This window comes from Phacochoerus africanus, chromosome 14, assembly GCF_016906955.1.
Source record: "Phacochoerus africanus isolate WHEZ1 chromosome 14, ROS_Pafr_v1, whole genome shotgun sequence".
Classification (NCBI taxonomy): domain Eukaryota; kingdom Metazoa; phylum Chordata; class Mammalia; order Artiodactyla; family Suidae; genus Phacochoerus; species Phacochoerus africanus.
The window spans coordinates 33,968,468-33,990,993 of NC_062557.1; the positions used below are offsets into that span (position 1 = coordinate 33,968,468).

The window sequence follows — 22,526 nt, forward strand, 5'->3', positions numbered from 1 at the left end:
CTGTAATTTCAGCGGAAGAACAGCAGGTGGCCTGTGAGGAGGGGTGCCTCTGGGCTTCAGGGCTGGTCTTACCACTCAGGACAGAGAGGAAAGGACGGGCTGGGGGAGGGGAAGGAGAGAGAAAGCTGGGGAGGCTCTCCTGGCCCAGAGCTTCTGCCTCTGGACCCCAGAACTTGAACTTCATGCCCCATCAGACCCCCACGTGGACCCAAAGAATATCAGAGCCCAGAAGGATTTTGGCCACAAGCCTTCCAGGCAGGATTTTTGGTAAAGACTGGACATTGAAGCTCAGATGGGGTCAGGCCTGTCCCGGGACACAGATCATCCTGGTAAAACTTGTGCCCAGGGATCCTGGCATCCCAGGCAGGCTCCCCTGGGATGGCCCTGCTTCTCTGTGCCCCAGCACGGCCAGCTCCCAAACCCTGCTCCATTTGCCGTCTCAAAGGCACCCCAGGGATTGGAGATGGCAGCAGGGAGCCAGGCCATTCCTGCCCCAACCTCCCACTCAAATCTGAATGCCCCCAGCAGCCAGGGTGAGATTCCTAGAACCTGACATATCACTGTCCGGCTTGTCCCTGTTGGCTGCAGGATAAGATCCAAGCTCCCTGGAGGACCCACAAAGCCCTCCCCGATCTGCTGGACTCTCCAGCCTCACTCGGCCATTCCACCTTTCCTGGAGTTCCCCCAAATGGCCCCCTCTTTCCTGCCACCAGGCCTTTGCACATGCTGTGCCCTTTGCCCTCCTATCCTCCGCTTCATCAGGTCAACCTTGGCTCTCACTGCCTCTAGGCTGCCTTCCCTTCCCTCCAACCCCCTACCCCCACCCCGTGTGGGTGCCTCCCCAACACTCTGATCTCCTTGGCTGCGCTGGATTCCTCTCTGCATTGCACATGGTTCGGCACCTGCATGCCCAGGTGACTCAATGCTGGAAATGGGTGTCCTGGGTGGAGAGATTGAATGAGGCCCTAGAAACGGGCTGGGTGCAGATCTGAGCCTTGAGGGGCCATCCCTGGGCAAAGGGGCACGTGCTCAGAGGCTGGCCCTGCCTCTGCTGAACACTGGCCTGTGAGGGACAGCCTTACCACTGGTCCCAGTGTTCACTGTCAGAGCTGATCTCAGAGGCCAGCTGCGCAGCCAGGGGCGGGAAGGAGCATAAACCACTGGTGATGGGGCTGGTCCATAGCTGGCACTGTGCTAAGTGCCGCCCACACAGCATCTCATGCCACCGCCACAAGAGTACTGAGCGGGGCTCTGTATTCCCATTTCAAGGTGAGGCAGACAAAGCTCAGGGAGGTTGAGAAGGGAGTCAAGGGGACCTAAAGATCCAGAAGTTAGGCAGCTACAGGAGGGGGGGTGGGGAGGACACGCTGCTTCTGTCTGACCCTTCGGCTCAAGTGCTCATCCCTGTATCCACCCCCAGCCCAGCAAAGCCTTCACTTCCAAACCTCAGTCAAGGGCAGTGACTTATCCAAAGTCACAGGGTGTGAGCAAGGCCTCCTGAGTCTTGGTTTATGCTGAGGTCACAGGGCTGCACAACCCCTGCTCAACCCCACCCAACATTGCCCAGAGGAGGGAGAGAGGTTGTGGCCAGGATATCCATGGCAGGTTTGCAACGGAGATTCTGTCTCTTATGGGTTTGGTTTTCTCTTCTTCTTCCTTTTGGGTTTTTTTTTTTTTCCATTTTAGGGCTGCACCTGCAGCATATGGAGGTTCCCAGGATAGGGGTCAAATGGGAGCTACAGCTGCTGGCCTACACCACAGCCACAGCAGTGCCAGATCTGAGCCTTGTCTGTGACCTACATTATAGCTCATGACAACACTGGATCCTGAACCCACTGAGCAAGGTCAGGGATCGAACCCGCATCCTCATGAACACTATGTTGCGTTGACCTGCTGAGCCACAACAGGAATGCCTTGCTTTTCTCGTCTGAAAAATAGATAGGACTATTCCACCTAATAGGAACTGAACTCTTTGCAAAAGCATCTTGAGATTTTTTAAGTCAAAGGAGGGAAAAAAAATAATAATAAAGATTAAAAAATTTAAAAATAGAATTCTATCTGATATTGTTCCATTAAAAAAAAAGTCAAAGGAGGAGTTCTCTTGTGGAGCAGTGGGTTAAAGATGCAGCATTGTCACTGCAACGGCCTGGGTCGATGCTGTGGCACGGGTTCCATTCCCAGCCCAGGAACTTCCACACGCTGGGAGTTCAGCCAAAAAATAAAAATAAAAAAGCCAAAGCCATTTAGCCCTGGGCACCACGACCCATCCTGGGCTACGAGTCCTGCCAAGGTCTCCCCCAGACCTAAGCACTTCCTTCCTGCCTCCCCTGCCACCCCATTACAGCCTCCGGGTATCACCTGGGATACAGGAAGGCCTTCAGCTCTGCTCCAGTCCCTGATTTGAAACAACACCCTGCCCCCCTGACCCCCACCATGACTCTCTAGGCCTCTCTCAGCATCCTGAGCGGCGATCACAGAGGTTTCTCTCATTAGGAGGATGACAGGGCACGACAGCGAAGAACATTCATTGGTCTTGGAGTTAGAATGACCTAGGTTCAAATCCCAGCTCTGCCATCTTAGGGAAGTTATGAAATGTCTCTGAGGCTCAGTTGCCTCATCTGTAAAATGGACATGACAACAGGGCCGACCTCACACACTGTTAGATGGCTCGAATGCGACAGTGTAGCCAAAGAACCTGGTCAGTGTCTGGCACCGAAGGACTAAGTAAATGGTAGCTGTTACTATCGACTCTCCCTGTATGACAGCAGAGTTCCCCACGACGGCTGTCTGTGGCTCCCAAGATCCCCACAAGGGAAGAATCCCTGGAACAAGTCCCCTGGGCCTTCCTGTCCCCCTCCTCCTCCCCACCCCAGGCCTGAGTCATTTTAAGGACCGGCAGCTCTGGGACAAAGAGGCAGCTGGGCTTCAACAGCCCACCACAAACATGGAGCCCAGGAAAGCAAGCACCTCAAAGGCCCAGGGGACCTGGCTAGCAACCAGCTTCATTTTTATTTATTTATTTATTTATTTGTCTTTTTGCCTTTTCTAGGGCTGCTCCTGCGGCATTGGAGGTTCCCAGGCTAGGGGTCCAATCAGAGCTATAGCTGCCGGCCACAGCCACAGCTACAGCAATGCAGGATCCAAGCTGCGTCTGTGACATACACCACAGCTCACAGCAACACTGGATCCTTCACCCACTGAGCAAGGCCAGGGATCGAACCCGAAACCTCATGGTTCCTAGTCGGATTCCTTAACCACTGAGCCACGACGGGAACTCCCCAACCAGCTTCATTTTCAACTTCTCAATTACAGAGTCCCTGACCTGGAAGAAGTCTCCAGGGACCTAGCAGTCTATTTGTCTGCCTCCACATATCCAATTACCCCAGAAAAAGACTTACTTGCTCCCATTGCTTACAAATGGGTACAACACCCCTAGAATGGGGATGGCAGATATCCACTCCACTACGGATGACTATCTGGGAGTGCTGTGTTGAGAAGGATTCCGAGGTTCTCTCTCGACTTAGCAGGAAAGAGCACATTGATCAATTAAGTGATGTTTGCCACGGGCTCAGGAGGGGAAGGTCAGGACTCAGTCCATGTGTTTGTCATCCCTGCTCTGCATCTCTCTTGACTATAAATCCCCAGAAAGCAAAGGCTGAGCCTTGTTTTGCTCCGGGTCCTGTCCGGTGTTCAGCACAGCACCCAGCCTCGGGAGTAGGCATTTAGTAAATTTTTTTTTTTTTTTGTCTTTTTAGGGATATGGAGGGATATGGAGGTTCCCAGGCTAGGGGTTGAGTCAGAGCTGTAGCCACTGGCCTACACCACACCCACAGCAATGCCAGAACTGAGCTGCATCTTTGACCTACACCACAGCTCATGGCAACGCTGGATCCTTAACCCACTGAGTGAGGCCAGGGATCGAACTTGCATCCTCAGGGATGCTAGTCAGATTCGTTTCTGCTGAGCCACGATGGGAACTCCGCATTCAGTAAATGTTTACAAACCTTACAGTTGGCACGTTCTCCTCAGGTAGCTAGCTAAAATACCTCGGACGGCAGCAGAAGCCTGTTCTTGGAGGGAGAGGATACTGAGGGCCCCAGGCGAGCTTCCCACCGAGTTTGGACTCAATCCCAACCCCTCCTCCCCCCCCTCCTCCGCCCCGCCCCGCCCCGCCCCCTTTGCAACTGAGAGGAGGGGGATTCTTACCGGGGAGGGGGAGTGGGCGGAGCCAGAGGGTAAGGCCGGTCGAACATGTGCATGTGATAGGCTGGCGGGGAGTAGACAGGCGGGGGCTCCTCATCGGAGCTGTCGGGTTCCAAGGTCCTTTCCAAAATCTGTATCAGACACAATAAAGACAGAAATAATAACAACGCTTCCCTGAAATTTTTTTCTTTCTAGGGCCACGCCCACAGCATATGGAAGTTCCCAGGCTAGGGGTTGAATCTGAGCTTCGGCCGCCAGCCTCCGCCTCAGCCACGGCCGCGACGGATCCTTAACCCACTGACCAGGGCCAGGGATTGAACGGGCATCCTCATGGATACTAGTTGGGTTTGTTACCGCTGAGCCACAATGGGAATTCCCACTCTTCCTTGAATTTAAATACCCTTTTAGACAAAATCCAGTGTGGGCGAGGATGTGTAGTACGGGAACTCTGCTGCTGGTGGTGGGAGTGTGAAGTGAAACCACTCCGCACGACTGGCTGGCTGCCTATACTCACGCTCAGCTCACTGGCTACACACATGATTCCAACACACACAGCAGACGCGAAAGCACAACGCCCGGAGGAGTGCTTGGAGCCATCCAGGTCTGGTGCAAAACCGGCAAAACCGATTCAGGGATTGCCCCTGCAGCAGTGTGACCTCTGGGGGTGGGGAAGGTTGGGAAGGGGAGCGAGGGGGATTCCAGCCTCTGCTGGTATTTCTTGATCCCGGTGCTGATGAAACGTCACTGAGTTGCACGCTTGTGACACGTGGACTCTTCTGTACATGGGTTACCTTTATTTTTTTTTTCTTTTTAGGGCTGTACCTGTGGCATATGGAGGTTCCTGAGCCATGGGTCGAATGAGAGCTGCAGCTGCCAGCCTACATCACAGCCACAGCTACAGCAACGCCGATCTGAGCCGTGTCTGCCACCTGCCCTGCAGCTTGTGGCAACACCTGTTCCTTAACCCACTGAGTGAGGCCAGGGATCAAACCTACATCCTCACAGAGACAAGGTTGGGTCCTCAACCCACCAAGCCACACGGGGGACTACTGTCCATGGGTTACTTTTGATCAATAACTAACATCCTTCCACCCTCTCAAAGTATTTCCATGCTGATTATCTCACCTTCAGCTCAAAGAACTTGGTAAAGTAGGCAATGGATCCTTAACCCCATTTTACAGATGAGGAAACTGATGGATTAGCACGACAAAAACCACACTCTTGTTTCTAGAACAGAGGCTTTAACTTGGACACGGTCTCTAAAGTAAGAGTTCCTTCTTCAGGCATCACACCTGCACACCCGGTTAGATTCTCAGGGCAGAGAGCAGCAAAGGGAGCGCCCAGGCTCTTCCTCCTCAAGATCTCTCCTCATCCAGGAGTCAGCGAAAGGGGCAGGAGAGGCCGAGGGCTGGGCAAAGGCCAGGCTTCCTGACAGATGGACTGAACTGAACCCCTGTGCAGAAAAGTCTGGAGCAGGAGAAAGCCATCGATCTGGAAAGCCCACGTCACAATTCCCACGTGACCTACACCTTAGCAGCCTCCTGCTCCAGCCTCTTCCTCTGCCCCCCCCCGCCAGCTCTGTGCCCATGGCCTCCAAGACCAAAGAACTTGGGAAGGGCTTAGAGGCTGTCATTTGGCCCCAAACTTGAACCCCAAGTGAGTTTGCAGAAATCACTGCTAAGATGCCTCTGCCTTTGCCTCTGTACAGCTCTGCCCCAGCCCGGCCATACACTGGCACCCGAACTTTCAAAGGGACATCATGGCACTTGGGCAGGGGAGTGAGTGGGTGCACACACACGTCCACACACTGCCACACTTTGCACCCCCACAGCCAACCTGACCCAAGGAGGCCTCCTGCCTGGAATGCACTAACGTTCTTTCCTTTGAGGCGGAAAGTATTTAAACAGATGCTTTTGCAGAAAAAGAACGTAGCTGCTTGGCGGGCCACTGCTCTCCTTACCCCAAATTTCCACAAGAAAACAAGAGGGGAGGTGGCGGGAAACACCAGAAACTCCAGTCCTGTGCCCTGGCGAGCCTCCAGCGCATAACGGCTCTAAGGGATGAGGTTCCAAGCTGGGGCTTCCTCAGCTGCTGGCGGGACCTGCCTCCACGGAAGCTGGTCTGGGAGAGATGGGCGAGGAGGGAGCGTTTGGTAGGAATTGTGCACAGAAGGCAGGCCCTTGGGGTTTCCCTTGACTGTGGCCTGGAGCCGTCGGGCCCTCAGGCTCAGGGAGATCAGGCCTCCACGGCCTCACCGGGAGGTCTCTGCCCCTCTCAGCTGCTCCTGCTCCTCCGTGCGGCCTCCCGGGGCTGCAAGACCCAGACACGCATCAGAGGTTCCCGGAGCAGAATGAAGGAACGCCAAGGAGGCAGAGAGCAGGCCAGGCACACTCCGGAAAGGCTGATCCCGGATCTCTAGGGAGGGTAAACCCCAGCCGTTGTTTCTGGCTTCCCCAAGCCCCTCTCCCATCCCCCGCCCCCGTCCCACCAGCCACAGGGAGGTGGTTCTTCTGGCTCTGAAGGTGCTGAAGTTTTTGGTTCTGGGGCCTCCCGGCTTAACTCCGTGTGGGTGATGGATGCCTGCCAGGTGCTCTGGGGCCAAGGTCTGGGCCATTTATCTCACAGGCAATAGTTCTCTCCCACGGGCAAGGATACCCCTCGGGCCAGTCCACCATCCATCAGCCCCCAGTCAGCAGTTATTGTCATTCCAGCTGCTGCTCATAAATTTTCCAAAGCACTTTCCCGCTGGCTCAGGAACTGCCTGCCAATAGGCCCAAGCAGAGCTCCAAAGATGGGGGGGGGCGGGCATTGGGGAAACAACCAAGGAGGGGTGCCGAGATGGGGCTCAGGGAGGCTTTGCAGAGGGTCAGAGGGCTGTAGGAGGAACTATCCAACCCGCCAGACTGTCGGAACAAATGAGACTGTGGAAGGGGTCAGTGTGTGCAGAGAACTTTCCTGCCAGCTCACACTTAAAGGATGTATCGGCGAACACACCCCCCACCCCCACCCCCTACACACATCCCTCCTTTTCACAAAGAGCATCTTTTTTTTCCTTTCTTTCTTTTTCAGCCCCACTCACGGCATATGGAAGTTCCCAAGCCAGGGACTGCATCCAAGCTGGAGCTGCGAACTACACCACAGGTGCAGGAACACTGGGTCCTTAACCCACTGGGCAGGGTTGGGGATTGAACTGGTGCCTCCACAGAGATAAGCAGGATCATGAATCCACTGTGCCACAGCGGGAACTCCACAATCTGTCTTTGGGGTTTGCTTTTTGGTTTTTGGTTTTGCCGCACCTCCGGCATGCAAAAGTTTCCAGGCCAGGGATTGAACCTGAGTCCCAGCAGTGACACCACCAGATCTTTAACCTGCTCAGCCACCAGGGAACTCCAAGAGCATCTGGTTTTTCCAAAACTCCCTCCACTGGCTAATCCAGGCAGAGCAAAGGAGGGCTCTCCCAGGGAAAGAGACTAAAGAAAGCTGTGCAAAGACAGCAACAACATTTATTCATTCAGCTGACGCTCCCTGAGTGCCTGATATGTGCAATGACTGTCCTGGGTGCTGCAGGTGACACCCAGATAAGCCAGACGTCATTGCCCACAGAGCTTCTTTTCCACCTGGATGACTCTGATTAATGGAGAATGGCCATTTGCAGGGCTGTGTGGAGAAGGGACTCCGAGGCCACATTGGGGTCTAGGTTTCTCACTGTATACGAGGGTCATAATAATAATAAACCTTCACAAAGCTTATGACGATTTCAAGAGATGGCGTTCCCGTCGTGGCTCAGCGGTTAATGAACCCAACTAGCATCCATGAGGACACGGGTTTGATCCCTGGCCTCCCTCAGTGGGTTAAGGATCCGGTGTTGCCATGAGCTGTGGTGTAAGTCCCAGACGTGGCTCTATCTGGCATTGCTCTGGCTGTGCTGTAGGCTGGCAGCTGCAGCTCCAATTCAACCTCTAGCCTGGGAATCTCCATATGCTGCAGGTGCGGCCCTAAAAAGACGAAAAAAAAGAAAAAAAAAAAGATTTGAAGAGATGATACATCTAAAGCAGGTAGGATGGTGCCTGGCCCAGGCTGGGACTCAGTGAAGGGCACAGTTGAATCACTTCCATCTTGCTCATGGCTGCATGTCCCAGCTGCCCCTATAGGCAGGGACCCTCTTGCTGAAAGACTGTGGGCCCCTTCTGCACCTGGCACCACGGGTCCTGCAGAGACTGGGGGGCCAGATGCGTACTGAACTCTCAGATGGGCCCAGGAGACCTGGCCACACCCAGCAGCTGGGCCTTGATGCAGTGGGGTGGTCCCATCTCCCCCAGCCACCTCCTTGGAGAGAGGAGAGAACTGCTTGAGTATCGCTCACGCCTGGATCACAGGAATTGAACTCACAAGTCTGATGCGTCACCCCTCTTCCGTGGCTCCCTGCACTCCACCCCCATCTTTCTCAGTGGGTTGGCCTCCTGGTCTCTGCTCACTCCAGAACCCTGGCAGGAGGTCCTGCTGCCAGTCCCCTAAAGCCTCTAGCTCTATTTCACCTCTGGGCCTTTGCACAAGCTGTTCCTCTGCCCACACAACTTGCCCTCATTCTTCACACTTCCTCGGGGAAGCTATTGCTTCTTCTCTGCTGCTGCTATATCTCCAGTCCTAGCACTTACCCCTCCAGGCTGTCATAACCTGACACCTGCTTTTCGTCCCCACTGGACTGTGAACTCTGTGAGGGCAGAAACTCTGACTTGGTCAACATGGATACCCAGAAGTTTAGGAGGAGTCTGGAAAAATACAGACTACAGGAGTTCCTGTCATGGCACAGCGGAAACAAATCCGACTAGGAACCATGAGGTTGTGGGTTCGATCCCTGGCCTCGCTCAGTGGGTTGGGGGTCTGGCGTTGCCATGAACTGTGGGGTAGGTCACAGACACGGCTTGGATCTGGCATTGCTGTGGCTCTGGTGTAGGCCTGGCAGCAACAGCTCTGATTGGACCCCTAGCCTGGGAAACTCCATATGCCATGGGTGAGGCCCTAAAAAAGAGAAAAAAGACCAAAAAAAAAAAAAAAAAGGGCAAAACAGACTACAGGGCTTCAGCCTGGAAGTGGGTTTCAGGTTTTGGTGTATTGGGGTGGGGGTCAGGTGTCTACATTTTAAACAAGCTCCTTGATTCTGATGACCCCTGACCCAGGGTCTAGTACCGTGCCTGGTACAGCCCTGAGTAGGTGCCCGGTGTTTGTTGAGTGACTGCATGATTTTTGCCCATAACATAAAGCCACAGGCTGACTTGATACTGTTTCCCTAGGAGAATAAGGCTGCTTGCTAGATAGAACCCAGGCAGGGGTATAACCCGGATCCTCTAGGAGGATCAAATAGTTGTTGGAGCTCCTGCTGAATTATTGGGGCCGCGCCCCTACCTCCGGAGGGATGCTGTCCTCCGAATCCGAGCTGTCCTCGTAGACGCTGCCGCCACCCGCCTCCAGGTTCATCTGCAGCAGCTGGTCGATGGTAGCGTCCACGGCGCCGCTGTTGGCCCGCAGCACGCACTCGATGATGTCGTAATCCATGTTGGGGAACATGGTCTTGAAGTCGTCCATGGCCTGGTTGAACTCGAGGCGGCGCACCTGGCGGGCGGGCCGGCTGTTGTTGAGCTCCTGCGAGGCTGCCGCGTTGCCCCCGGCTCCGCGCGCCCCGGCCGAGCCGCCCCCGCCGCCGCCGCCGCCGCCGCCGCTCCGGCGGAACAGGCTGGTCATCTTGCCGAGCCGCTGGGGGAAAATGTTTCCCGCCGGCGCCGAGCCCCTTCCCCCGGGTCCCTGCGCCGTCGCTGCTCGCTCGGCGGGCTCCGGGAAGCTCAGTCCCACGACGGGCGGGGTCCCCCGGTCAGGAGACTAGGGCGCGGCATCCGGGCTTCGGCCGTGCCTGGGCGGCTGGTCATCCACACCCGGGGAGCATCCTGCCGCCGGCTCCACGGACCGTCCCACCTGAAAGCGAGGGAGACAGAGTCAGGGGCGGAATGCAACACCCTGGAGCTCAGGGCGGTGGCCCAGGAAATTAGGAGAACAGCTTCCGTCTGCTTTCCCTCCAGCTGCGCTAATTAAACAGCCATAGCTCTTTACCAGTTAACCAGAGTTTACATCCTATGTATTCCGTGCAGGTTAACTCATGACACCATATGAGGCAGGTGCGAGTCTCCTCCTTATGCAGACGGGAAAGCTGAGGCACAGGCCAGAGGAAGTGGGGGAGGCAGGATTTGAACCCAGAACCCTGGCCTCTGAGACCCAGGTCTCAACCACTATACACACTGTCAACCACCCCTAAGGACTTGACTGGGGTGGGAGGGCCTCTGTATATATAGGCAATGCCCCCGCTGTGGTCTCCAGCCCCATCCAGTATCTGCTTTATTCAGCTCCTCCCTTCAGGACCCCACCATCCTGTTATCCACTGTGTGAGCTTTTTTTTTGCGGAGGGGGGGAGGTTCTTTTTAGGGCGGCACCCGCAGCATATGGAAGTTCCCAGGCTAGGCGTCAAATCGGAGCTGCAGCTGCACCACAGACACAGCAACTCGGGATCCAGCCGCGTCTGCGACCTACACCACAGTTCAGGGCAACGCCGGATCTTTAACCCACGGATCGAGGCCAGGGAGCGAACCTGCGTCCTCATGGATACTAGTCAGATTCATTTCCACTGAGCCACAACCGGAACTCCTGTGTGTGCTTTTAGCTCCATGAAATCTGCAACAGAACACTTGCAGCCCACTCAGAACGACGCAGGTAAATCACTATCAAGGTTGCATTTCTGTTGGTGCAATCAGCTGAGAGTTGCGGTTGTCTAAAAACATCAAGTCCTGACTTTCTCATGCTTATCCCAAGATGTACAGCAATGTTGCCACTGGAGGAAAAGTGACAGCTTTATTCAAGGGACCGTTCCATCAGAGGGAATCCTTAAGTCCTTTTCTAGTACCTGGGATCTTCATCTCAATGGCTGAGAGAGAAAGGCTGGTGTGAGCCAATCAACGTGTTGATCTTTCTTGCCAGCATCTCGCGACAGTTAACAGATGAGGAAGGAAGGCCAGACCAGAGGATGAAGAAGGTGCAGTGGAAGCGCCCCCACCCCCCCAAGGCCAGAAGCCCCAACACTGCCACTGATTCCTTCTGTCCCTTTAGGTCAGTCCCCTCACAAGTAAAATGGGACTTCATACTGTCCCCCAGCACCTTCCAGTGCCACCATGCTGAGATTCTTATCTCCTTCAAACCTACCTTCTTCAAGGGACATGGTGGAAATTGTCCAGGGCTCCTGCTGTGGGGCTTGCAGGGTGGGTGCCTGCCTAGTCCCAGGGAGGCAGTGTATTCAAGAACTGGAAACTAGAAGCACAAGGGCCCTGGGCAGCCTCCAGACACTGACATTACAGAATTATAATCCCCTCCCACCCCCAGAGAAAACCTGTTAACACTGGTGTAGCTACATCTACATACTTTTTTCTATGCACATATTACTACCCTATGATGAATTTATTTTTACTGGAACGTGATCAAACCACAAATTCTACTCTGCAACTTGTTTTTTCCACTTCATCATCTTCTCACGTCATGGTGCAATGGAAATGAATACGACTAGGAACCATGAGGTTGCGGGTTCCACCCCTGGCCTCACTCAGTCGGTTGAGGATCCGGCATTGCCATGAGCTGTGGTGTATGTAGGTCGAAGACGTGGCTCGGATCTGGCGTTGCTGTGGCTGTGGTGTAGGCCGGCAGCTATAGCTCCGATTGGACTCCTAGCCTGGGAACCTCCATATGCCACTGGTGAGGCCCTAAAAAGACAAAAAAATTAAAAAATTAAAAAGAAATAAAAAGCACATAGAGCTTTCCTTCATGGTCTTTAATGCCTGAGTAGTATTCTGTTGCCTGGGTGAAGTGTGATTTCTCCTCCAACCTCCTCCATCCCAGCTGAGCCAGTCACAGCTCAGAGAGGCCAAAGGCATTTCAGAAGGAAGCACAGAGGAATGACCTCAGATGATCAGTCCAAGAAAAGTGGTATGAGAATGAACACGGGAAAGTAGCCAAGCATGACACGGCCTCCTCCGGCCAGCTTTAGACACCCCGACTCCCCACACCCACACCTCCCACCACCCCCGACATGCTGGAAGGTTAGAGGGTGCTGCCAAAACACCCTCCCACGTGGGGCTCCACCCCGTGGCTGCCTTTGTCCTGAGTTCTGGAAACTTGCCCTGAGGCTTCTAACGAGAACCTCAGGGCCAGGAGGTCCCTGAAGCCAGTGCCCTGAGCTATAATCTGCTGAGCCGCTGTCATCGTACAGAGGGGTCAATGCCTTGCACTGAGGCCTCTGGAGCAAAGCCACCTTCACCCCAACCCTCGAGTTATTTAGGACAAGAGATGAAGGGGCCCAACTCTCACTTTGCCAAGGGCAGCCCCTTGGAGGGAGAACCCAGGACCCGACCCACTTCTGCCAGGAAGAAGGAAGATGATGGGGTCCACATTTTTCCCATTAACAGCCCTCTTTCCAGATCCCTTGGGCTCTGGGCCTCTTCCAGGGTCAGGAAGCCCGCAAGAGGCATTCTTGCACTCCCACCATTTAAGCAAGTGCCCTAGTTCAGCCCCAGGCTGCAACTCCTGCTCTGTGGGTCTCAGCTCTGGGACCTCTCAGCTGGGGACCTGGTACGAGTCCTCTCTCCTCTCTGTGCCCAATCCCTCACCTATACGAATGGAGCTTCGATAAAAATTAAACAAGACAGCTCCCGGAGCAGTGCCTGGAACACGGTTGGCTGCGTGACTGTTGTCCCCACTGCCCCAGAAGGCTGGCGCAGAGCCAGGGGCAGTTGGTACGCTGGCCCAACCACTCCCAGAGCGGATGCCGCAGGGGATTCTGGGCGATCGTTCCCCAGCATCTGGGTATCAAGCCCTGGAATTCCCTGGGGGGGGGGGGGCGGGGAGGAGATACTGATCCTTGCAGCCTGAGGGGGGTGGCGGGGGGAGGGGGGGTAGGCCGCCTGGGCAGCTGGAGACACCACCACCCCAGCAGCCTCTTCCATTTTCTGCAGGTGCAAAGCCTTGAAAAATAGCATTGTGTGTGTTTGCAGCGACACATCAACAGCTGACACCTCTAAGACTGCCCCACAGCCTGCTCCACATTATGGATGAGGAGATGAAACTCAAGGCCGGAGGAGACATACAAGACACAGGAGCCAGGAGCAGCAAAGCCTAGACTTTCCCATCAAAAGGCAGTTCTGTGGACGAGGAGAGCGTGGCTCAGAAACAAACGGTCATTGGAATGCAGGGAACCTGGATTCAACAAAATGCCATTTTCACAGGACTCTGCAAGGACCCACAGACTCCGGAAGCCAGGCTGCCTATAATTAACACCAGGCGGGGCTGTGAAGGCCCCCACTTCTCTGAGGACCATCCGCCTCACCCCTCACTAAGCTCCAGTGCAGAGGCTGAGGCCAGGGCTGAGGTTTGGCCAGCGTGGCTGGGAGCAGAGAGAGAAGGGCAGTCTTCAGGGTCAGAGTCATCCGTGCCACGCTGCCTTCTGCAACCAGCACAGCTCAGATGAAAAAGCCATTTAAAACACATGAAAAAAATGAAGGCAGGCGACTTAGGTTTACAAGCTTATGCCAGGTGCTTTCATATTTAATCCGTATTACAATTCCAGAGATAGATGTTATAGTCTCTCTTTCATAGCTGTGGAAGCCGGCTCAGAGAAGTTAGGTAACCGGCACAACGTCACACAGCCAGCATGTAAAGAGGCCAGAATTAGGAACCCACTTCCTAAGCGCCAAAAATGCCAAGTCAGGCTTGCAAGGCTAAGAGCCGAGGAACCTCGGAAAGGCTGGGGACTGGGCACATCCCGGCTGACATTCCAGCAGAGGAAATGTGACCCGGCCAGCACTGGGGGAGGGAGGGCAAGGCGTGGCTCTGTTGGCTCTGCCCCAGACCTGGCTCTGTGACCTTGGGGTGCTCACTCCTCCACCTCTCTGAACCCCAGTGGCTGGGCGCTGGCAGGGAAACAGAGGGAGAGAACCCCTGACTTCTGGAAAAGGAGGTGAATCAAACCTGCTGAGCCCCTGAGATGTCTGGGAGGCAGACTCAAAGGCTCTCCTGAACTTGCAGGTTGTGATCAACCTGGGGAGTGGGAAGCAGAAGAAGCCCCGCACCTTTCCTCCCCCAGGCCCCAGGGAGCCAGGCCTTCCTCCTCCCTGGAAAGGAATCTGGGCCTGGCAGCCAAGCTTCCCTCCAAGCCTGAGTAGACAGCCAAGGCCTGAGTCACTCCCCGCCTGGCCCAGGGAGGTGGGCCTGTTGCTGGAGGGCTGGTCTCCTGACCTTGCCCAAGGTTATACCAACCCGTCTCCTGCAGGGCCAGGTTGACCCCACGTGGCAGATGTGAGAGCCCAGCAGCGAGAACCTCAGCTTCCCATTCTGCCTGGGCCTTGTTAAGGCCGTGTGACTTGGAGAGATTATTTTATTTCTCTGAGCTGCAGCTTCCTCGTTTATCAAAACTGGGATAACACCTACCTAGAAGGGGGTTGTAACAGCGCTTATATGGGCGTCTGAGCAGAGGAAGCACCCAACGAGACAGGTGGGCATGGGATCTGGCCCAGATCTTGGCCCTTTTCCTGTACTCACACCTTAAGCAATCTTTTTTTTCTTTTCTTTTTTCTCTTTTTCTTTTTACCACCATCGCTGTGGTACACGAAGTTCCCAGGCTAGGGGTCTCCTCAGAGCTGCAGCTGCCAGCCTACACCCCAGCCACAGCCCCACCAGATCTGGGCCACGTCTGCAACCTCCACCACAGCTCACAGCAATGCCAGATGCTTAATCCACTGAGCAAGGCCAGGGATTGAATCATCTTCATAGAGACAACGTCAGGTCCTCAGCCCACTGAGCCGCAACGGGAACTCCACCTTGAGCAAGCTTATCCAGCCCCATGACTTTCCATACCATCCACACCCTGAAAATACTGGCTCCTCAATTTCTCTTGCCCTGAGGTCCCACCGGGAACATGCTTCAACTCCACACTTGCACAGCCGACCGACTGCTTCCACTTGGCTGTTCAATAGCAGCTCCAACGTAACAGGTGATCTGACTTTGGGATTCCTTTCCACCCAAGGTTTCCTTTCCAGCCAACCTTGCCTTCTCTTTGGCTCAAGCCAAAATCTTGGGAACCCTCCTTGAGTGCTCCCCTCCAATCGCAGCAAATCCTGTCTTCTCTGTCTTCAAAAGGATTCCAGAATCCAGCCATCCCTCCTCACCTGCACTGCTGCCAGCCCTTTCTCGGTGTCCTGGCCTCACCCCATCACGTCCCCACAGACCATATCATGGCAGTCACGACATTCCTCGGCTCCAGCCCTCCCAGTGGCCCTCCATGTCCTCAGGACACAACCCGGAGCACTGCTGTGGGCCACCAGACCCCACGGGTCAGGCCCGTGGCAAGAACTCAGTCACCGTGGCCCCTCTCTGACACTGCCCACACACCACGTCCATGCGGACACACACACAGACACCCCCCTCTCCCTTGCCCTAGCTCTCCCTGCTCTGCCACCCTGGCTCTTTGCTATTCCACCCACAAGTCACACACGCTTCCATCCAGAAGCCTCAGCATTTAGTCTTTCCACAGTCTGCCGTGTTCTTCTCCCAAATATCTCTGTGGCTCCCTCCCTCCCTTGTGGTCCCTACGCAAGCATCACTGTATCAGCGAGCCAACAGCACCCAGCCCATCTGCCACCTTTAAAGGTGGTCCCTCGCCTTTGCCCTGCTTTGTTTTCCTCTCGACCACCAGAGAGAGTATATGTTTAGTTATCAATGACCACCTTCCCGACTAGAATGTAGCTCCACAAGGGTTTTATTCGCTCTGCGATCCCCAGTGCCCCAAAACAGTGCCAGGCACGGTCAACAAATATTGGTCAGGTGGATAAGAAGGAAGGAAGGACGTGGAGGTGGTAACTGTAGGTTCTCTTCCCCTCCCCACCCCCTTGGGCTATGGGGTGGGGATGGGGGTGCTTTCTTCATTTCCAAAGCCCTGTCTCCACTAGGTCCTCATTTAGTTCTCACAACAAATCTATCACGTATACAGGGCACGGTGTATTGTGACCCCAGTTCACAGGTGAACCGACCAAGCCCAAGGCAGCCCAGTGACTTGGCTAAGATGCTGCGGCCCTCTGCCACCCAGTGTGAGGGCCTCATCCCTGGCACACAAGGCTGATGGCAGGCTGGTCCTTCTAAGCCAGTGACAGCTCCAGGGGAACAGGAGGTTAACCCCCTGCAAGATCTGAATAGAGATTCTACTGTCTCCTGGGAGCGCCAGGACTCAACCCCAAAGGGAGAGGGTTACAGGAGGAGGTGCTGGGCTGAGAGCTCCGAGGTCCCAGGTGCCAGCCCTCTCCTGTCCCGCCCCCTCGCTCTTCTGGAAGAGGGTGGGACTGCCCAAGGCCAGCTCTGTCCCTCCCCACCCCAGGCTCCCTCCTCTGAAAATCCCCCAGGGAGGAGGGACAGACCGGATCTTGTGATCCATCTGTAACTGCTGTGATCACAGCCTGCAGAGGGACTGGCTGTCCCTTGTGGCCTAAGATCTGGGCCCAGCCCAATGGCACCAATGGCATGGCCATGCCAGGCCACTAGGTGGTGTCCCAGGGCTCAGGCTGTGGCTGCTCCCAGGAAAGGGACCGCAGAGCTGCTTCTCTCCAAGAACTGGAATCAGCCCCACCCCCACTCTGGGGCGGATTAGAAGGGAGAGGAGCCACCCAGCTGCCCCAGGAGTCTTACAACCCAAGTCTGGAAGAGTTTTGAAATCATTTATTCCCAAGGTGGGACATACAAGACACACAGGCCACTAATGTCTATCCCACGTCCTTGACAGACATCACTAATCCATCCAGCTATTGTCCTGTGGAACCCACACAGCCTCGGAACTCAACCCAGCGCTCCGGGCAAACTCCTACCAAGAGCTTAGAACTGGCAAGCACGATACACCCTGCCTGCCAGCCCTCGCATTTCCCGTCTGAGACCAGGCCCAGGCTTACTTTGTCTCATTAGGAATCCGGGCTGCAAAAGCCAGCAGGGCCAGAAGGAGGTCATGTGACCCCCGGGGGATGCTTGTGTAACCATGGTTTAAAGTCCTGGGGAAACCTCAAGTGGGTAATGGCAGCATTAATGGAGAGGCTGTGGGGCCCGGGGCAGCTGCATCCTTGTCCAATTTTCACCTCAGAGGCGATGGGGGCAGGGCGCAGGGAAGTCTGCCGAGCTTCTTGGCTTCTGAGCTGCAGAGGCCCCACAAGGGGAGCAGGGGGGTGGGGGACAAGAGACAGAGAGAGGCTGTCAGGGTCTGGGGGCGCTGCGGGGGAGTGTCCGAGTGTGTAAGTGTGTGTGTGTGTACGCGAGTGAGCGCCCAGCGGAGGGGAGGGGGGCAGCGCTGACAGAGACGCCTTGTCCTCCTGCCCCGCACAGGCTTGCTTTCTTCCCAAGCTATTAATGTCACTGCAGCTTCAAAAGCCGGGTGACCTTTAAATGCCGAGCCTCCTGCTCCAGCTCAAGGCGCGGAAACGGCTTAATGGAAACTCAAACGGCCACAGCTGCTGGGGCTGCAACAAAGCCAGCCTCATTCCCCAGGCGCCCCGAGCTGCTGGGCAGCCACACCTGTGCCCCCTCCCGGGAGGTGGCGTGGGGCAGGGGTGGGGGTGGGGGTCGGGAAGGGCAGAGAGGACCGTTAGGCACAGCCATTGGGAAAAGGTGGCTTGGCTGGACCTGAGAGGAAGAAGAGGAGGAAGAGAGGGAGAGACAGACTCAGCTCTGCCAGGCCAGGCTGTGTGATCTTGGATGAGCTGCTTACCTCTCTGGGCCATCCCCCATCATTTAGACCAATCTAAGGCTGCAGCAGAGGAGTTCCTGTCATGGCGCAGTGGTTAACGAATCCAACTAGGAACCACGAGGTGAGGGTTCGATCCCTGGCCTTGCTCAGTGGGTTAAGGATCTGGCATTGCCGTGAGCTGTGGTGTAGGTCACAGACACAGCTCGGATCCTGCGTTGCTGTGGCTCTGGTGTAGGCCAGCAGCTACAGCTCCGATTGGACCCCTAGCCTGGGAACCTCCATATGCCATGGGAGTGGCTCAAGAAAAGGCAAAAAGACCAAAAAAATAAAATAAGGCTGGGGCAGAAAAAAAAAAGAAAATCCACTTCTCCCCTAAAATATCTTTTAAAAATATGTAGACAAAAAAAGAAGAGAAAAAGACATTTTCTTTCTTAATTTCTTTCCTGAGGCCCAAACATCGGGCTTGGTTGCTGTAAAAGGGCTGAGATCAACTCTGCCTTCCAGATGAAAAGACCCAGGATAGGAGTTCCCGTCATGGCTCAGCAGTAAGAAACACGACTAGTATCCATGAGGACGTGGGTTTGATCCCTGGCCTCACTCAGTGAGTTAAGGACCCCGTGTTGCCGTGAGCGGTGATGTAGGTCGCAGACACGGGCTCAGATTCCCTGTTGCTGTGCCTGTAGTGTAGGCGGGCAGCTGTAGCTCTGATTCAACCCCTAGCCTGGGATCTTCCATATGCCGTGGGATGCAGCCCTAAAAAGCAAAATAAATTATATGTATTTAAAAAGAAAGAAACAAAAGACTCAAGCTGAAGCTTCTCAGGCATGAGTAACATGTCATTTGTTTGGCTCACCTCGGTAGAGAGGTGGTAAGAATAGTAAGAATGATATCAGAACACTTACTCCTGCTTCTTTACGTATCAACAGCCATTCCAAGTTATGCACATGAATAACTTTTCATTCTCTCCGCAGCCTCAATGCTATTCCCACTTTCTAGACAGAAAAATGAGACACGGAAGAGAGTCAAATACCTTGCTCAAGGTCAAACAGCTAAAGGGCCAAACTGACATTTGAGCCCAGGAGATCTGCTTCTAGATTTGATGCTAAGTCCATCCGCCCCGACCACTCCTCTGCATCCCTGAGGCTGAGCACAGAGCCAGGCGCGTGGCAAGAACTCAGTCACTGTGAATTGAATTGAGTCCTAACCAGGCGGAGTTGCCCCTGGAGAAGCTGGGGTGCCGGGTGCTTACGGCAGGGGGAACAGGGAGAAGGCGGGAAGGAGTGTTTGGGCAAAGCCTCCTGGAAGCAAAGACAGAACCATGGCAATTTCCTTACAGAAATCTTTTCTGCACCCCACCACGGCTGTCAGTTGCCTGGGCAACCAACTGTTTTCCGTCTCTACCTGAACTGGTTGGGTTTATTTCCACAACAATCCCTCTCACCATCAACAAACGCCACCAGCTCAGCCAAGACACTCAATCGCGGGTGCCTGAGAGGAGATCCGGTCTCCGTGGACCAGGGGGAGGCTGTGCCTCACTGCCTGGTCCAGGGGCTGCAGCCTTGGGGAACCCCTCTGGGCTGGCAGGAATGTATTTGTCCCTGGGACCAAGTGCAGTGGCCCCGCTGGGAGAAGGGGGACACTGGCCACTCAGGTACGAGGCAGTGATGCTGGACTGGCTCCAAGCATGAACTCATGCTGGCCCAGGTCCAGCTCTTTGGGAAAGAGGGTTGCCGTCCCAGGCCTCTCCTTCAGGCAGTTAGTCAGAAGGTCCCCCCACCCCCCGCATAGGTTGGTCCTGCATGGTCTGGGTCCCTGGGACAGGTGGGCAGTGAATGACACCCACAATCCAGAGTCTGAGCCTGCCCAGGGAGTCCAGGCCAGGAAACCAAGACTGGGGAGGGGTCTCAGGGCGAGTGGAGGGGGCGGCGGGGTCCCGGGAATAGAAGTCCCAACTCCTGCTGCCTCCCCACTCTGCATCCACCCACTGATCCATGAATTCCACGTTTATGGAATTCATATCACATATCCAGTGGAACACTCTGCAATGGTAAACACAAAGGAGGCATCTCTGTGTGTCTCTGTGCCTGAGACCTCTTGCTAAGGGGAACAAGACAAGGCACAGAACAGCAAACGTGGTCTCTAAACTATAGTGTATGTCTGTGTGTATAGAGAGAGGGCGAGGCAGGGAACTCTGAAAGGATCCCTAAGAAACTGATCATCTACTAGGGGGAGATTTAGGTCATAAGAGACAGATCAGGGGAAGTTTTCTCTGTAAATCCTCATGCATCTTTTAAATTTGGATTCATGGAGTTCCCATCGTGGTGCAGTGGTTAACAAATCTGACTAGGAACCATGAGGTTGCGGGTTCGGTCCCTGCCCTTGCTCGGTGGGTTAACGATCCGGCGTTGCCGTGAGCTGTGGTGTGGGTTGCAGACGCGGCTCGGATCCCACATTGCTGTGGCTCTGGCGTAGGCTGGCATCTCAGCTCCGATTAGACCCCTAGCCTGGGAACCTCCATATGCCACGGGAGCGGCCCAAGAAATGGCAAAAAGACAGAAAAAAAATTTGGATTCATGTGCATTACTTTTGAAATAAGGTAAACAACCTATAAAGACTACCAAAGTGATAACACTGTTTTTTGGGGTTTTCTTTTTTTTGTCTTTTTGCCTTTTCTAGGGCTGCTCCCATGGCATATGGAGGTTCCCAGGCCAAGGGTCTAATCGGAGCTACAGCTGCTGGCCTACATCACAGCCACAGTAATGTCAGATCCGAGCCGCGTCTGCAACCTACACCACAGCTCACGGCAACGCCCGATCCTTAACCCACTGAGCGAGGCCAGGGATCGAACCCGCAACCTCATGGTTCCTAGTCGGATTCGTTTCTGCTGCACCACAACAGGAACTCCTGAATTATTTTTTAATAAGAGAGCAGATATCTATGAGTACTTACTATGTGCCACTGACTTTCTAAGCACCTGGCAAGCATTATTTCACCAAAGCCCCACAGAAGAGCAATTGTAATACCCGCTTTACAGATGAGAAAACAGACTCACAGAGTTTCACTTCCATAGGGTCACACAGTTAATGATAGAGCCAATATTTGAATCCAAACAATCTGGCCCCAGAGTCCTTGCCCCTCTTAACCCCTGACTTTTACTGTTCTCTGACTTTATAAAGCCAAGCAAAATTCAAATGATGACAGACACAAAATCTTAACAGAAAAGCAAACCACACAGTCTCTAGGGCTTTCAAACTTTTGTAATTCTTCAAATCCCAATTCAATCCTTCCAGCCTTGACTATTTTGGCAAGTCCTCCCTAGTCCTGCCTTCGAGGGACGTGTTCCTGCCTCCCCTGAACCATGAGCTTCCTCCAGCCTCAGAGTCAGGGACATGGCACCCACTCCCGTAGGGTTGCCCGGGCCACCGAGGCTCAGTGGGCCAGGCGATGGCTAAGCCACAGCTGTTTCAGAGGTCAGACCGCAGGGAGGAGGGCCCCCCGGGGCAGCCCAGGGCCAGTTCCAAGGAAGCTCCTCGTGGAGGGGAAGCCGCAAGTTGGTTTTTCTCAGGTGCCCAGCCTGGGATACGAGCACAGTAGGTAAGGGTGGGCTTGAGCCCTGGGCCAACCCTGGCTTTTCTTCCTTCTGCCCTTCTACCCATGGCATCTCCAGGAGCTGTCACTGGGAGGGCAATCACCTCCTCGCACCCCCCTAGGGCAGCCGGGACACCATTAGAAATTCCACCTGGGGCCCAGAGAGCAGATAGGATGGTTTAGAGCCATTTACCAGGCTAGCTACTCTCCCCAACCACAGGCTGCTCCCTCCCCCTCGCTCCCCCCCCCAAAAGTTCCCCTCCCACCGCTGAGGCCCCGACTGCCCAGAAGCCAGCTGCAGGGCATCCCCACCTGAGGCCCTTCCTCACCCACACTGCTCAACTCCACATACCCACGTGCCCACGCATGCCCCCTGGAGAGGCCACGGGTACAAGGGCGGAAGGAACCTCCTGTGCTCAGTGCCAGATGGTGGGTGTTGCCAGAGGTCACAGAGCCCAGTGGCTAAAGAGCTGGGATTTGAACCCAGATCATGGCCTCTTGGGCCACCGTGCTCTCTCTGGGTGGGTGCACCCCCACCCCACCCCGCACGGAGGGCTCCAGCCCACGGCCCCTGTGCTTGCGGTGCCACGTGCACCAGCTCCCTCAAACCATCCACTCCCACGGTGCCACAGTGGCCACGGGCCACACTCACCTCTTTAGATTTTCCTGAACCCTCCCACCCAGCCCGGGCGCTGGACTCACTCCTCTCGTCACTGCAATGGGAAGTTGTCTTTTTAAAATTCCAGCCACGGAGTTCCCGTCGTGGCGCAGTGGTTAACGAATCCGACTAGGAACCATGAGGTTGCGGGTTCAATCTCTGGCCTCGCTCAGTGGGTGAAGGATCTGGCACTGCTGTGAGCTGTGGTGTAGGTCGCAGATGCAGCTTGGATCCCGTGTTGCTGTGGTCCTGGTTTAGCTCCGATTTGACCCCTAG

At 54.9% G+C, this 22,526-nt stretch overlaps 1 protein-coding gene across 1 annotated transcript in view; it reads right to left on the minus strand.

Moving 5' to 3' along the window:
* The window catches only part of CUEDC1 (CUE domain containing 1), an 89,109-nt gene that overhangs the window by 15,830 nt on the left and 50,753 nt on the right, over positions 1 to 22,526 (minus strand). The window contains exons 2-3 of the mRNA XM_047757314.1: positions 9,607 to 10,170; positions 4,207 to 4,334 (exon numbers count right to left, since the gene is read on the minus strand). Coding sequence (XP_047613270.1) covers positions 4,207 to 4,334; positions 9,607 to 9,942 — 464 coding nt within the window. The 5' untranslated portion in view covers positions 9,943 to 10,170. The remainder of the gene's footprint in view (positions 1 to 4,206; positions 4,335 to 9,606; positions 10,171 to 22,526) is intronic.